This window comes from Limulus polyphemus, unplaced genomic scaffold (assembly GCF_000517525.1).
Source record: "Limulus polyphemus unplaced genomic scaffold, Limulus_polyphemus-2.1.2 Scaffold1266, whole genome shotgun sequence".
NCBI classification, from domain to species: domain Eukaryota; kingdom Metazoa; phylum Arthropoda; class Merostomata; order Xiphosura; family Limulidae; genus Limulus; species Limulus polyphemus.
In genome coordinates this window covers 143,597-160,944 of record NW_013666876.1, presented here as the reverse complement: position 1 = coordinate 160,944, position 17,348 = coordinate 143,597, and the positions used below count along the sequence as shown (strand labels likewise).

Here is a 17,348-nt window from a genome sequence, read left to right as displayed (position 1 = left end):
AAGGAAGATATAGCCTAAAGATGCTTTGCGGGCTTTACGGCATAACCAGGTTTCATTCGCCCATGTCCCTGACCAGTTATCACCTTTGCCCCCCCCTCCTGTTGGCAGTCCTGGTTATAAACATCTACAGATATAAATAATAATGAGTGCAAAATTGTATGACTATGTGTAGAAAGTGGGCGTGGCTGCTGTCAAGAGTCATCAAGAGATTTATTTTTCCTTCCTCAGAACTTGCCCAAAAGAATTTAAAAGAACTATAAGTAAACAGAGCAACTAGCCTAGTTTATCAAGAGTTTGAGGTCTAGTGTATGGAAAAAATTACTTAGATTACAAACCAAAAGCTAAGATTTGTAAATGCTTGTGCATCACGAGACAACTGAAGAGTCAGAGTTTTTGAAAGTTTCTTTGAAATTAAAACATATATATATAATATAAAACATTGAATTACAATGTACATTATAATGCTAATTTCATTATCGTACATTGATAGTGAAGTTACTTAATTAAATTTTGAATGTAACTCAGTAAACCCTCATGACATGCACAGAAAAGGGTAACTGTAAACTTAGGGTAAAAGTATTCCAACTATCAATGTAATCAAAATATTGCTATAATGTGTGTGTGTTTGTTGTTAACTTTTGTTTTTACTTCAAGTTTGTTCAGATTTGGTGATTCGAGGGGCTCAGGTTCAGTTCCCATTGCCAGTAAACTTGATTACGCTTATGGCAAAGCTACTAAAGCTATCTGCCACTGTCACTAACTCTAAAATGCTGACTAAAAAGAATGAACTTGTCTGGCAGCACCAGCCAGCATATTTCAGTTTTTTTTTTGCTTTTACATATCATGATTTGAGAAATACATTACTAATTGATTAGTGGGGCTATTGATTAATCAGTTAACAAATACTTCTAATCATCCAGCTTTAATGTTCACCAGTTCATTTGAAAGTGAATCCAACAACTTTAAAACACCTAGAACAAATATATATACAAAATATCTATGTAGATTTATCAAGAACATACACATAACAATACATAACCTCCCTAAAATGAATGTTTTACATAAATTTTACATTAAAGAAAAAACACAAAGAATCTTCACTTAGATTTCAGTCTTTGAAGAAAGCCTAAGGACTAAAATCAATGAAAGTTTAAAAACATTTTTTAGATGTTTTGGATATTTTAAACAAGGAAATAAATTAGCATGCAAAACTAGTTTCTAATTAACTTTGATTTCATAAAGAGAAAAAAATTTAACCATGAAAAAATAAAACAGCATGGCTCAAAGATAAAACACCCTGGTGGTTTTCCATTTGACTTGCAATCTGTGGAATCAAAACCCACAACAGAGCATGCTTGCCCCTTTTAGCCATGAGGTAGTTATAATGTGACAGTCAATCCTCCTATTCATTGGTAAAGAGGAGCCCAAGAGTTTGTAATGGGAGCTTCCATTCAGTTTCCTTACTTGTTGTTAGCAGTTCAAAATTAGGGATAGCAGTAGATAGCCTTAGCAGCTTTGTCACAAAGACAGATAAAACAAATGTAATGATTAATGGATAAATTTTACCTCTTATCACTCCCATAATAACAGGATGAGGAATGGCTGACTTGATGTGGAGGGACTGTTCATAAAGTTTCTAGTGAAAAATATATAAATAAAAGTTTCAGATAATCTCACATGCAAAGAACAAATTTTTGTTTCAATTTGACAGTTATAATTGTAAGGAAACTTTTAATTGTTATATTGAGTAACTACACTTATATAATAACATAACAATTAATAAAATGTTTACAAAAACATACTGGGCTTTAAATGACTGAAACAAAATGTTTTGCAAAATGAAACTAATTTTAATATGATTTAATTACAGGATTATAATTTATTTTCCTTTGAAACTGAAACTTCTTTTAAATAGAACTGTGCTTAAGTAAAATGGCCTTCCCAAATTCTACTGCAAAACAAATACAAGTCAGAAATTTAAGTTGATTAAAATATCCTATAAAGTATATATTTTTTAAAGAACATGGTACTATTATGAACATAGAGAATGAAAAATATGTATTGTTGTAAGTTTGTTAAAACTTCCTCTCCACGATGAAAGAAAGCAATATTCAGTTTTTGATGGTAAGCAGAGACCTATATGCACACTTTCAATTAACATAAGTCTCCATACTGTATTGATACTACTGAAGTAGTATAATTGAGAATATAAATTTCAATGGGTAACACGGTTAAGAACATTTAATATCTAGTGAATACCTAACTTATATTTTAACAAGGAGTTTAATCCTGTGTAATATCAAGGTTACAGTAGGGAAAAATGTACACACTTCACATCACAAGCACATGTAGCTTAGTCATAAGAACATCAGAAACAAATCTAGGAAGAAACAAGATATAACCTATAATGCATAGTAGCTCTTTCAAATAAACATTCACAAGGTCTGATTAACAGTAGGGAGTGCTACAGTATATTTGTCCTGATGATATACTAAGCAATGATGTAGCTATGAGTTTGGGAAGCTTAAAAAGAGAACCAGAACTAATTGATCAGTAACATTGATTGGTTGTACATAAATAATGAAATACCTAACCATACTAGGTGATGATCCTCAAACATTCATTATACACAAAATACATCTGTTGAATAAGATAGTCTTAATCAGTGAAATTTGAATTTAATAATAGAAATGTATGCACTAATTTCAATTTAGATATTGTAAACTAGGATCCATTGTGATTTATTGTTTGTAATAACCTCTACAGTTTCATTCGATTGATTAATATTGGTAATTAAACGTAATGTTATTAATCTCTCAATGTATAAAATAAAGTTATTAATAAATGTTTTAATTTGTTAACTTTAATAACAAGTTTGTCTCCTTAATCCTCGTATACTAACTTCAACTGGTGACCTTGTGTACTTCCACAACATGCACGTTTCCTTTGGTATTATAATAAATACTATTCTGACTGATCATTCTAGATTAAAATAAGACACAATACAGTTGGACTCATTAAAAACTTTTAACACTAATAGCTATACATGTACTGTAAGGTATGTAAATTTCAATCAGATTTTAACCCTAAAATTATGAATAGGATCCATATTAACCTTATCATTTTTTAAACACATTTTTCTGTAGTAGGTAGAGGGACAAGTGTAATGATTTATTGTAAGTCGAATGAAGGATACAAGACTCTGTGTGAAGGTAAATAACCAACACTATTTATCAAGAAAAACTGATGAATAAAAGCTGATCATCTAATTGGTTGAAATATTGTTGGATGCTGAAATGATATGTAAAATAAGGCATGTAAAAGTAAAGGTGATGTTATAAATAAACTGAAAATGAAGCATGGGAAATCAGATGAAACACAATACACAGATGATAAAATAAGGCATGTAAAAGTAAAGGTGATGTTATAAATAAACTGAAGATGAAGCATGGGAAATCAGATGAAACACTGAATACACAGATGAGACTTCAAAAGCAAGTCCTGATGCTTTCAAAACAGGAATGAATTTGTCCTAAAAGACCAAACTGCATTCACAATGCATTCTGTTCTTGCAACTAACCAAACAGAAAATTGAATAACATGTGACAGTCATAATAGGGTTCTTCACATATGAATCAGCATTCATATTTACTATATGCAAAGGTAGCAACTGCCCAACTTGAGCAATTTGCTGCTTGACTTTCACCAATGTCAGCAAATGTTTGCTGCATGTGTAAAATATGTGATTGATGTGTTTTATTTGAAAATTTGTTCATTGTGACATAACTCATTCCTTTTATTTATGATGACATTGAGTTCTAGCTACATGTTCATAAAATGTTTTGCCTGTATAACAAACACTGCATTAACAAAAGTGTATTTAAGTGATGTAAAATTCAGTCTTTGAAATTAAGATATCAAGTCCATGGTAAAAAATATGCCACCACAAGTGCATTAGTCAGAGTAACACCAAGGAAAATGCCATGGTCCATTCTGAAGAGATTCTTTGACATAAAGACAGGTTTAATACAGAAGCAGAATATAAGGCAATCATCCTCACCAAGATAATAAACAAGATAGTTACATTAGGTTTTTCAATGTGATTAGACATTTTTGATCAAATCATAAAACTAGAAGCAACTTTCCAAGTTAAACCTCAAACATCATATTCTACTCAACTTCACAGGCAAGTTAAAATCAAAACTTGTATTGTTTAATGCTCGAAAAATAGTGACATAGTTGTAACAACTTTGTTTTCAAATATTGATATTCCTCATCACTATCTCAAATATATCAAATTTAAAGTAATAAACTTCACTGTCCCCTCCAATACTAAAACACAAAATAATCCAAATGGAAACTACACTTGGTTTGAAGGAGTGCATATTTGCTATGGTTTTGAATCACATTTTGATTAAATCAAATTCTATTAATTAAACTACTAAACTCTACAAGCTACCAGAGTCACTTTACAGAGTCACTCAAAAATATCTGAAGAAATTGGCTTAAACTTTCAAAACTATTATACAAACTTTTACAAATATGATGTTTACCTTGGTTTGTTACTGAATTCAATCATAACTGTTAATTGAAATAAGGCAACATAAAGGGATTATATCCTTAAACTAGTTTTATTTTTGTACAAGTTGTTAAATTTTTGATGTTATTCACAGGAAGATTTAAAAAATTAAAAGAAAAACAATGCTTTTCTTATAACTTTTTTTTTCCCATTGTACTTAACATTTTTCACAAAATGCCACAGCTTTGTCATATGCTGTCTCTAATTTTGAGGACTGAAAATTAAACAAGTAGACTTGTTGTAGTAGTTTCAGCTGCCATTAATGGTACATGTTTGGATGTATTTCTACAAAGAATCAACATAAATATTTAAATGTCATTTATGTAGAAGCAAAACGATTAAAAAAAAGTGGAAATTAAAGATAATGGCCTGAGCAAGATATTTTTGACAAGTATGTAATCAAATTTATTACATCTGTCTGAAATGCATACTAATAGCCGATTTCATTTTTTACATCCACATTTTGATTGAAACTACAATAATAATGAATACCTTTTAAAGAAAGGTACATCATGTAATATTACAACTATCAATATAAGTTCTGTTATTTTATATCTTGCTCCCGGTTGTCCAAGTCTGTCAGCAAAAGTTTGCAACCACGAGAAAAAATATTTTTTTTTTACCTGCCAAGGTAGTGTAAGATACCACACAACTACCTATCTCATGAAACAGTACATAGTTCCATAACCAGACACTGCTACAGAAAGTCACACCTCAGGCTGAATTTAACACAGGACTTCAACTGGCTTTAGTATGTGTTCCAAATCAGAAGTGAGAAAAATTCAAAAACTCTGTGCATATGAAATATATGTATTGTAGGTGAGTAAAATGTGTAGGACACAGAACACTATCAGGATATAACTTCAAGAGCCTTTCCAGAGAACAAAAAAAGTATAAGAAGAACCCATCAATGGTTTAAATGTCTGATAATTTCAGACCTGAAGTGACCAACAGAACATAATGTGTCTTCTGGGAAGGACAATAGAGTGAACAAGTCAATAAAGGCTCAAAAGGAGAAGTAACACATTTTTAGACAAGCCTCAATTCCCACTGAGCATGTCACCAAGGTACTTGTGGATGAAGCAAATGAAAAGCTAAAAAATATCCTGACAGAATAGGAATGAAAAAGAAAGATGATTTCTGTGGCTCTACAAGTGTCAAAGTGGGCAGTTCTCTAACCTATAACAGAAGAAGCAGTCAAACTATGATCATGAATTAAGTACATGAGAAATGAGGCAATCTGTTGAGGAGTAGGAAGAAGATAAGATTTTTGAAGGTCCCAACAGATAGTCCAACAAGACGGGTGTATGGCTAGGGATGAATGTCTGCAAGAATAAATGCCATAAGAAGAACTATACTACAAGATAAATCAGTTTTCCTAACAAAGAATTACACAAACATCACTGATAAAGATTGACATTCAATACTAGAAGATGTTTCCAAAGAGATAACACGAAAGGGGAAACCACAGTTCAGCAGGTCAGTGTGGAGCAATAAGGATAAATTGACAACTCAACAAAAAATCTTCATTAATACTTGACAAAAAAGACAAAAGAGGAGAGTAGGCATGCAGAAAAATGGTTCTTCCAAGATTGCCTCAAAGCATCCACTGCAAAAGAAGTGAAATCTGTAACTAGGGACTAGCAAAGTAGAAGAAGATGAATGACTTCTGTAGTGAATGCATCGATCATGGGATGATCTCGGCAATTGGACAACCACTGAAATAATGTCCATTAAAGTGAAAGAATCCAATGACCTCTGAAAAAAAGACTCTAAGAATGTTTATAACACCCAGTACATGACAAGCCAATAGATGTATGTGATGTGAATGTAGCCAAAAAAGTAGAGAGACTGTACCAAAGAAGCACACTTGACCAGGCAACACCAGTCACTGAGTGGGATCTGAAAGAAAATGACAAGAGGGTCCCTGTAAAAGAATAGAAATAAACACAAAAGAAATGAAGTCACTCACCTCTCCCACAATCTAGTCAGAGCATGAAGAATAGCCACAGGCGTAGCCAAAATCCTTCCGAGGAGATAATCACCAAATAAAGTAAACAATGAGATATAAATGTATTAGGTGTGGTCCACATACCAGCCTGTACTATTTCCTCCAGCGGGCGACACAACCAAGCCCTCAGGGACATGAGATATGGCAAGCTTGATGAGTTGAGACCCAAAAGAAGTCTCTGATCCTCCAATGAAAGCACAAAGTAAGTACTATGTACCCAACCCATCAAAGTGACAGGGAATAAATCACTAGACACCATAGTATCCCAATAGAGTAACAAAAGGTGACGTGAGCCCCTGAAACTCAGTTGTTTGCACAACATAACATCGAATAGCCCAAACCAGGCAGAAAAGATGATCCCAATCCAAGCGGTCATATAAATGAGAAATGGAAGGAAGATGAATAGGTAAGAAAGCATTATGCCCTTCTCTAGCCTTTCTGGATAGAAAGGATTGGTCTGGATACAACAAAACATAAGTGGAATGGTAAAGAGTCCTGTGAACATGAATTGCAAACATATCATAAAGGTTTACATCTGTTAGTCAACAACAAAAGAAAATAAAGACTTAAGAGAAAGGTGAAATATAGAACATAATGCCAAAAGTTCAAAGGGTGGAGTAGATAAAGCATGGATAACCATTTTAAGATCCCAATTTGGAACCTGGAAAGAATGTCAAGAATGGATAACCTGAAAAGATTTCAGAAGAAAGGACAAAACTGGGGACTCAAAAACTTTACGTCTCCTAGAAAAATGAAAAGTAACAGGCAGAGCTTCCTTATACAGCGAAATATCGAATAAGTATGTCAAAAATTGAGAAACATGAAGTACAGTGGGATGAAAAGAATGAAAACCATGTCTGAGAGACCAATGATGATAAGTAAATTTCTGTTGATAAACGCCCAAAGAAGAATTCCGAATGGACCTCGTTATGAAATATGCCACCAGAGAGAATGGTATTTGCTGGATGAAAAATGTCGGAGCAAGGCTGACATAATAGAGATGGCCAGAGAGGAAGCAGAATGAGTGGAAACCAAGGCTAAGCCAGTCAATGTGGTGCCACCAGAAGAACACAACAGGACGAGGAGCGAATCATTGTAAGAACCTTTGATAGCAGACGAATCAGAGGAAATGTGTAAAGGTGAAGACCCATCTAATCCTGGTTGAGAGCATCTATGCCCAATGCCAGAGGGTGAGGTACTGGAAACCAGAGGGACAAAAGATGGGCATTCCAGTGTGTAGCAAAAGCATCGATCTGAGGTGTCCCAAAATAAGAGGAGATCCATCAAAACACTTGTGGATGAAGGTTCCATTCCATGGGAAAAACTCTGTTGTGATGAGATAACTGATCTGCCACTAAATTCATTACACCCAGAACATGACAAGTGAGGAGAACAATCCAAGAAGTGTGTGGACTCAAAAGAACAGATCCAATGTTTGAAAACAAAAAGACATGGAGGGAGTGCCCCATTGCTTGGAAATGTATGAAACCATTGCAGAATTGTCTGAGTGAAGCATTACTAGTTTTCCTCACAACAATGCGAGACCCCAAGACATAGCTCATTGAACTGCTAGAAGCTCTAAGAGATTGATGTGGAGAGAAGATTCCTCTGCTGTCCAGAGGCCTTTAAATTCCAGATCCTTTACACAAGAACCCCAGCACTGGAGAAAAGCATCCATGAAAATATGTATCTCCAGACATGGGGCAGGAGAGGGACACCTACTGTCATGTTGTCCATGCCTAACCACCAGCCAAGATCGAGCAGGATGGAAGCCAATAGGGTCATCAGACAATTCAGTGCATCTGTGCAAATGTTCCTTTGGTCCCGTAACAACCACTGAAGGAAATGCATGTGGGCCCAATCTTAAGAAATGAGTGATTTCAAGGAAGCTCACATCCCCAAAAGAGATAGAACATGATACCACAAACAGCAGGGAATAAAAACCTTTCAGAGAGGAGTTGATGTACTACACAGCCTCTTTGTGCAAAAGATCCTGGGGGAGTGGAAAGACAACTGGTATGAGAAACAGTGGAGGAGGAGACGTGAAATAAAGGATGAATTCTCTCGTAAGAACTTGAATGACCCATTGATCCATGACAAAGCTCTTCCATACGTACATGAACCATCAGAGTTGAGCCTCCACAGGACCTGATCCCATAGAGTAGTCACCAACACTGTTATCTGTGCCCCACATGAGCTGAGGATACCTGCTGATAAGGGTAGAAACTCCCTTGAGTTCTGAGAATGTGGAGCCAATGCAAGAGGTCTGGAAACCCTAACAGGAGATGTGGGAATTGTCTGATAGAAGACTGGTAAAGGCAAGAGGCCAGGGTGAAAAGAAAAGAGTGGAGATGAGCCACATCCATCCTCCTAGATGCCATGGAATCTGGAATACTTATAAAAGTCGAATTTCTAAGAAAAAGAGCTTCTGTGAGATCTCTAATGGCTGAAGAAGGAAGTCAAACTCCCTCAAGCAAGGTATCTTCTCTCACCAAAAGATCCCAGCAACCAACCAACCAACCAAGAGACAAAGGAGAGAGCATATGCCAATAACTTCACCAAAGTAAAGTCAATAAATGATTCAGATCTGCTAAAAATTGAGTAGGTGACCTGTGATAGGCATCAGACAATAGTTGCAAAGAAGATGAAAAAATTTAAAACTGTTGTAAGGGACAGATGAGTTTGGATGAGATGAACAGTAGCATCATGCCTAGAACCCCAAATAGCCTCTGAGAATCCAAATATGGGTTCTCCAGGAAATGGAAAGCTACTGCATGCTGATCTAATAAACAGGGAAGACAAGACATGGCAGCACCATCTCTCAAGTAATCAGCACATCTTCTAGCATGTAAAGCAAAGTTGAAAAGATCAGGGGTATTTGGAGACTCTATGTCAGAGAATTTTTGTTTTTATTGAAAATAAAGAATAGACAATAAACTGAAGACCTAATAAGACAGGTACTAAAAAAAAGAAAGAAGAAAATAGCTAAAGCATAGGTATAAGGAAAATTATGCAATGCTAAAGAGAAACCTGCAGCAAGCATTTAAAACCATCATTGCAACTGTCTGATGTCGAGAAAAACTGAATTACAAGTAATAATGGGGAGCTTATATACGGAACTGATATAAGGAGGGCATTGATATAGGTGGGAAATATAGTGGGTTAAAAAGGCTGGAGCAAGGGAGGTAAGATTCATACCAGAGCTTAGATGGTCAGAGATGAGGAACTTTTGTTGGGATAAAGCTAGTGTGAGCAGAGGTAAGTGTGTTTTTGAAAACAACTTTCAGCAGAAAAATTGGACAAACTGCAAGTGAAGAGGAAAAGATCAGTATCCACAAGACTGGAAGTGACAAGAAAGTCACTGACAAGAAGAGCAATGAACCAGATGTTGGGTAGTGGGAGGACGAGTAAAAGAGGAAGGCCTGGAACCCAGAGTGAGAAGGTTAGGGGATAGACTGATCCAGATGAGGAACAGGAGTCAAAGGGCAAGATTGAGAAAGAAGAAAAACCTGGGAACATAATGAGGACTGAAGTCATTCAGCTTCAGTCCAGATTTCCAGTGAGAAATGAACACCACCGAAGACATTCAGGTAAAAAAAAATCATGTAAACAAGCAGATGGAAGGTGTACAGTAAAGATGAATGCAACGTGACCCAACAGTAGGGGAACAAAGAAATGAGGGATAGAGCAGAAATGTAACAAGCTAAGATAACAAAGGGAATGAAATTTTACAGGAAATCTCTGCTGAGCATAATGAAGTGCTCTACACAAAAGTAGGAGAGAGGAGAGAATGTAGACACAAAAATGGGGAACCAGGGAGCGATAAGAAGGCAAGGGGTCCAATCCCCATACAGATCAAATAGGTATCAAAGGCAGGGAATCCAGAAAGAAAAGGTAGAATATCTACAAGACAGGTCAGAAAGAATCAAGAATGCAAGAGGGACAAGACATTTGGGTGCGAGAGAGAAGCTGTTAGAGAAAGGAAACAGCATAAACCCTAATAACAAGCAAGAAAGAAAGACAATATAAGAATTTGGTTCACAGAGTGAAGAACAGGCAAAATAAAGGACACAAGCAAAGAGAGAGATTGGAAGGTTAAGGTCATTCCCCAAATGGTAAGGCATAACCAAAAGGAAATCAGGTTAAATTCATAGTACAGTAGGCCATTCTTGACTAAAGGGAAAGAACGACAGCTGGCAGGACAGGAGTAGGAGGCACAGTAAGTATATGGTAATCCACAACACAGTGAACAAAGGCTACAATGTCCCCAACAATTAAAAGAGCCTCCAGAAGCCATAGTAAAAATAAGCCCTGTGTGTGTAACATCATCACTCACACAGGACTAAGTATAAGTCATCTGAAAATTCATGATGAAAATTAAAGCTTTTGAAACAAAATCTGAAGAAAGTGAAAATTAAAGTTTCTTTAATAAATGAAAATCTCATCAAACTGAACTTAGACGAGAAGTTTAAACATATCTGTTGAAATGTTGTGCCAAGGAAAAGAAAGAAGTTATCACAAGTGCAAGTGCATAAGGCAAGTTAGTGCGCATGGAGGTTGTGTCACCCTCCTATTGGTGGGTGGTTATTGTCACATGATGATTTCATCATGCACCAGCACAGTTCATATTAAACATGTGAATGTTAGCTCAAGGTTAATGGTATGCAAGTCATATAGGTAGATGTGTGAGGGAAATACAACTGTTGATGTATGGTGGATTGTTTGTATGAAGTGAAATATAGTGTTGGTGTAACAAGGGTAGCAACTCATAACAGGCATGTTGAGCAGCCCAAAGCTCCAAGAGGTTGATGTTAGAAAGTGATTCCTGAGGATAACAGACCTGAAAGATGACATTTCTCAATACAGCACTACAGCCTTTGAGAGAAGCATCTGTGGAAAGGTTTAGATCTGTATATGGTGGAAGAACAGAGGAACTTATAGTGGTACATTTTTGATTGAGCCAAACTTTAAGGTAACTGAGAGTAGCAGGAGAAAGAGAAATTCTCTGAGACAATATATCTGAAGATAAATGCCTTTTAAGATCACATTGAAGGTGTCTTATGTGAGCATAGCCCAAGGTAACCACTTCATAAAGAGAAGCCATTGTCCTAAAACAGAGAGGACATATTTTTCAGATGGAGGACACAAGTAGGCACACCCAAGACACTTAAGGATTTGACTGCCTAAGGAGATGGGTGAAAAGTTTTTGAAAATGCTGATGAAGAAATTTCAGTAAGATACTCATGGTTTCTACCTTGAAATGACAATGTCCAGATAACAAATATGTATTATCAGTCCCCATAAAAAGTATTATCAGTTTCCAATCTACTAATTTCTTAAGCACTATCAAAAGAAGAGAAAAACTTAAAAAAACATGAAGTACTGTTTTGACAGTAAAGGTTTGAAACTTCCTGATTAAAAAAATTTAATACCAAATAGATAGGAAATAAAAGGAAAAGAAAACTGGAAGATTTGAAAGTGGAAGAAGATGAACTGGAAAGTAATTTTGAATTGAAGAACCCAAAAATTTTGATGCCAAAGGGTTCTACAGATGAACAAATGATCTGAGACGACACCCTGATTAGTCATCCAGAATAAAAGAGAGCAGATTGAAAAGACCCATCATGCCTACTTTACATTAAGCTACTCAAAAGGGTCGATTGGTAGAAGTAGATGTAGTGGGTATTGACCAGAAGTAGAGGATGAAGGTAAGGCAGGAGGATGAATATTAATCACTAGTTGTTTTGAAAAGGGATGACAGAAGCAAAATGAAATGTTAAAATCCTAATCAAATTCTGCTGCCAAATTTCTCATGAACAGGAAATCAGTTCAGGTTAAATACCTGCAAAGACAAAATGATACAGGAAGAATCTCAGTTGAAATGATGAGGGAAAGAAGCGTACCTTGCAACATATAAGGATGGGATAAAGTGTCAAAGGAATGTAACAGTACACAGTGTAATATATATTTGATCTTGTGCAAAAGAAGAATGCCTCAAAACAAGACAAATCATACTGTGTAGAGCAGAAAACTGTCAACAATTCAAAGTAAAAAAAAAAACACATGTAAGACCCTCCTCCATCAATAACTAAACAGAGGGACAAGTAATATGAAGTCTACTATGAAACTAGTTTCTAAAAGCATCAGTAACAACCTGCATATTACATGCAGGTGGAATGGAACAAGTAAGGATTCAAGTACTGAATCATCTAACATGATACTGGCACTCTAAGGTGTAACAAGAATTGGCTCAAGTTTTAAAATAGAATGTAACTGAGAGAAAAGAGAAATGAGACTAGCATAAGCCTTCTGAGGATTAGACCTAGCAATGCTGCTATGAGATCACCCTGCATGAGTAAGTCCTCCAAAGAAGTTATAAAAGTTCCATTACTTTTCAAAATATTTGCATCACAATTAATGCTGACTTTGTGATATGTGTAATAAGTCACAATGAAGGTGAAAGAGTGGAGAATTATGGGTGTGATCAATGCTTTGCAATACATAAAGGATATTCAGAATTTTGTGTCATATGTTTATCAACAGTGTGAGAGCAAATTCAACAAAGCCTACGGTATTTCAGAGGTAAGAACACCTGGTTTGAATAAACTAGTCTATAAGCTGTATCTCCACATTTCAAAACATGGTACTGACGTCCTTCACTCACACTATAATATCATGTGATGTCTATACACATGTACATATGTGTGTGTGTGTGTGTGTGTGTGTTTGTGTCTTTGCATAGATAGATTATGCATTAATACTTTCCACACTTTATCTACAAACACTGATATGCCATAGACTTTAGTAACAATTTAATTTAGAAATTTAATTTAAAATAACATTTGAGTTAGAAATAATTTAATTTTTTACTGCCCACAAATTTAAATTCGTAATTTTCCAGATTTGATTGGCAATCTGCATTTCATGCTATTTCTACTTTGGCAGTATATCCAGGCTTATTTAAATATTAGCTGAGTACCTGTTAGAGGTATTATGGATAAATTTAAGGTTACCACAAACTTAAATCCTAATTATTTTTATACCACTTACATTTATGTACAAAATAATGTACATAAATGCACAAGTAAACGTGTGTGTGTGTGTGTGTGTAACATTTATCTCACTCTACCACTGTATGCCTAAACAGATGACTATTTCTATACTATACCGATCTTCTTTTTTGATTCCCTAACAGTTTTTTTTATATTCCATAAACTAAATAATTTCCAACATAAAAGTAAAGTCTTATTTTGCCTAAATTTGACCCCAAAATCTAATGTACTATTTACAATACTAGTACAACATTGCTTTCTTATTTAAAAAAAAACAAAAAACATTCTGGATCAGCTTAGAGTTCAACAAAATTTAAAACTATGGTTATCAACTTTAAGTATTTTGGAGAAGATTACTTTAAACAGATACAGTGAGATGACCATACAAAAGAATCAGCATATGTTATACCTTAAGCTTCTTGTTGTTTTTCTGAGATGTGTACATTTGTATTTCTAAAGCATATATCTCTAGAAGCTGAGTGCCCTTCTTCAAATCTTCAGTTCCATCATCTGCCTATGAAGATAAAACAAAACATATAACATTAACCAATGCTGTTAACAGTCCACCATTAATTAAAAAACCTACTGAATGTAGGAATTGTTTAATATATAATCACAATTATTACTTTTTATATATATTTTTTAAACATACTCATTCCTAGGCATATATCATGAACCTGAACTAAGCAGGTTCGTTTAGTAATTACAAAGAAAATTAACTGACACAAAATCTCATTTTCATTCTTGAAAAACAAACCATAATTGGATTTCAAGTTTATCAGATAATTAATAGCTAAATAGTAGGGTTATGATAATTAATAATTTCCTTTTGAAGATTTGTGTTATTTGTACATAAAAAAGTACAACCAAGGCCTTCATAGTTTCAATATTATAAGGGATTCTGTTATCCTGCAATTAAATAAAAAAAAAAAATTATTGTGCACACAATTTTAGAAATTGCTTCTGAACGAATGATGACTACTTACGTAAGATAAGATTATACCACCCCTACCCACACGTTAGAAGTGAATCTTACAGTGTGATGTTTTGTAACTTTAACGTAATTTTACATTTTTAAATTGAGACCGTAACTCAAAAGTAAGTTTGCTGATAAGAGCAAATGTAAATAAAAATACTATCAATAATGTACATAATTCCATTAATTATTGCAGGTTTCTTTGGTTTATAAAAAGGCTATATAACCAACTATATGCACCGTGTCTGCCACAGGTTTTAAAACCCATATTTTAGTGTTATAAGCCTTCAAGTTTACTGCTGAATACCACTACTTACTTTAAATAAATAACCATTTTGGTCAGACCTTTGCACTGAGTATTATAACTAGCAAAAATGAAATATTTGTACACCACTGGTAATGAACAGTATAAAACAAATATGTAAATGTGAGGTTAAATGAAATCATGTTGTCACTCCTCACTTTCAGTTTTTTCATATACAAAATATAAAACAAAAATAGAGAAGAAATTTCAGTGCCATCACAATTGTTATTATTTAGCACCATTAACAGTCTAAAATGTTTTAGCCTCGGCATAGAGGCTCATAAAATTAATCCAAGTTTTTTTTTTCTTTTTTTCAAGTACACACTTTTAGCTCATAGTTCTGTCATTTCTTCACTGATGTGAGATATAATTACAATTTTGGATTCAGGAGATCAAACCCTTTCGATTGATGTATTTGACCATGCCCATACATAGGTTAATTTACTCTAATCCTGCTCAAAAGAATTTCAATTTTAGGGTAGGCTGGTAGAGATCCTGATGAGTAATAAAACTGAATCAGGTATACGTGCATCCCACACTTAGTATTGCTGGCACACAAAAAAACACAGCTAATAAAAAAAGGTCTTGTAGATCAATTTACTCTAATCCTGCCTAAAAGAATTTCAAATGTTGTGGTTATTGAGGATTCCCTCTTGTTTCAAGTATTTGAAAATTTAAAAAGAAAAAAATCTAATAATCAAAACTTTAAAAATTCAATACATACCTGGTCTTAGAGCATCTATTTATAAAACAAATCTGCTTGGACTTAGATCATTGTAACTGTTTAGGTCTAACTAAACATGTGGAATATAATACAAACTTTGTTAATCTAGAAACCAAATATTTACCACATACTTTAGATAGTTGTGGTTTACTTTTATTTTGAACAGTTATTATCAGTAGTAGAGAATGAGCTGTTACTGAACTTTTCTATTAACTCTGTCTAATGTTAAAATTTGATCTACTGTAATATCTTATGGTATTTATTTCAGCATAGATATATCAGGACTAAACAAAAACTTTTGACACATCTCCAGGAAAATACACAAAGTTAATTTTTCTTCACTTATGGCTACAGTAATGGAACACGGATTAAGCTGTTACATAGAAGTCAAGCTATTACTTACTATACTGTATTCTACAGGTAACTAAATGTGAGGAATTTGAAAGTACTGGCATTCAGTTGCATGTATCACACTTCATTTTGCTATATTAGTTATGTAGCAGCCTTTATCAGATTAAGTCACACTGTTTACATTTCTTTAAAACCTTCAATTTCAAGCAAAAAATAAACACTGTACCTCACATAGTTTAGCATACTTATAATGTAACACATCTTTTTATAAACTTAAATCTGTAGTAAGTATTAATGTGTACATGCATATCTTTAATAGCAGAGTAAAGCATACCTTTAAAAAAAACTAGTTTTTCAGTTATATTTTTGTCACAGTAAAGCATCTTTTTAACTACAGATTAAAGATTTACAAAGGTGTGCAATTTACCTAAATATTAACATACAGACCTTGCAATACATTTAAAAAAATAATACATTGTCAGTATTCACTATCCTTTGCATAAACAGTTATCAACTCTGTTTTTACAGCTAAAACACGATGTTACATTTGTACTTATCATAACCAGCTGAGAAGTGACCTAATTTCAAAGCAGTGTAGTAAGTTATATCTTTAATGTTAATGTTTAAAGTCAGAATGGTAAACTAAATCACTTGTAGTTATTACTGTGTTAGTTTTAGTTTTGACCAATGAGCACAGTCTTCTTGTATCTGAAAATAATGATAATTTCCATGAGAATGTCTTATATTTCACATATCATAAAATAAAGGATAAACTTTTTTAAGGAATGTGTACAGTGGGCACTACATCTTTTATGCTGACCGGGAATGATATTGATGAATCATTGTGAACAATTTTGGTAATCAAATATAGGGATATTTTGTTCAAGGCAAAAAGTATTTATTTCTTTGTACTGAAACAAAATAAGATTTGAATTGTATAAAGTAACTGCTCAAGCTTAAATGCTTAGCAAATGTAATATCATCAGGTTTCAAGTGCATGTTACGTGTTCAGACCTAAAGGGTAGTTGTATTACAAAGTTGTTAATGTTTAGCCCAATTATGCATCTATACATATAAAAGATGAAGTTTGTTTATTTATTTATTTTTTTCGCTGTAGGAAACCAAACGGTTGAACTTACAAATTTTAAAATAACTTCATAATAACCAGTTTTTTACAAGAAATTTAATGGTGCTGTTTATTTTGTATTTGGTGTAGTATTTAATGCTGAAATGGACAATTAATGATTATTGCACCATTTTTTTGTAATAAACATACAAACATAAGCACGTTTTGTACATAGAAAGAGTTATGGCGGGAGACACTCAGATCACCTTGCTGTCAATTCGCTAT

At 34.0% G+C, this 17,348-nt stretch overlaps 1 protein-coding gene across 1 annotated transcript in view; it reads right to left on the bottom strand.

Moving 5' to 3' along the window:
* The window catches only part of LOC106462844 (COP9 signalosome complex subunit 2-like), an 82,234-nt gene that overhangs the window by 29,033 nt on the left and 35,853 nt on the right, over nucleotides 1-17,348 (bottom strand). The window contains exons 7-8 of the mRNA XM_022390239.1: nucleotides 14,052-14,156; nucleotides 1,567-1,636 (exon numbers count right to left, since the gene is read on the bottom strand). Coding sequence (XP_022245947.1) covers nucleotides 1,567-1,636; nucleotides 14,052-14,156 — 175 coding nt within the window. The remainder of the gene's footprint in view (nucleotides 1-1,566; nucleotides 1,637-14,051; nucleotides 14,157-17,348) is intronic.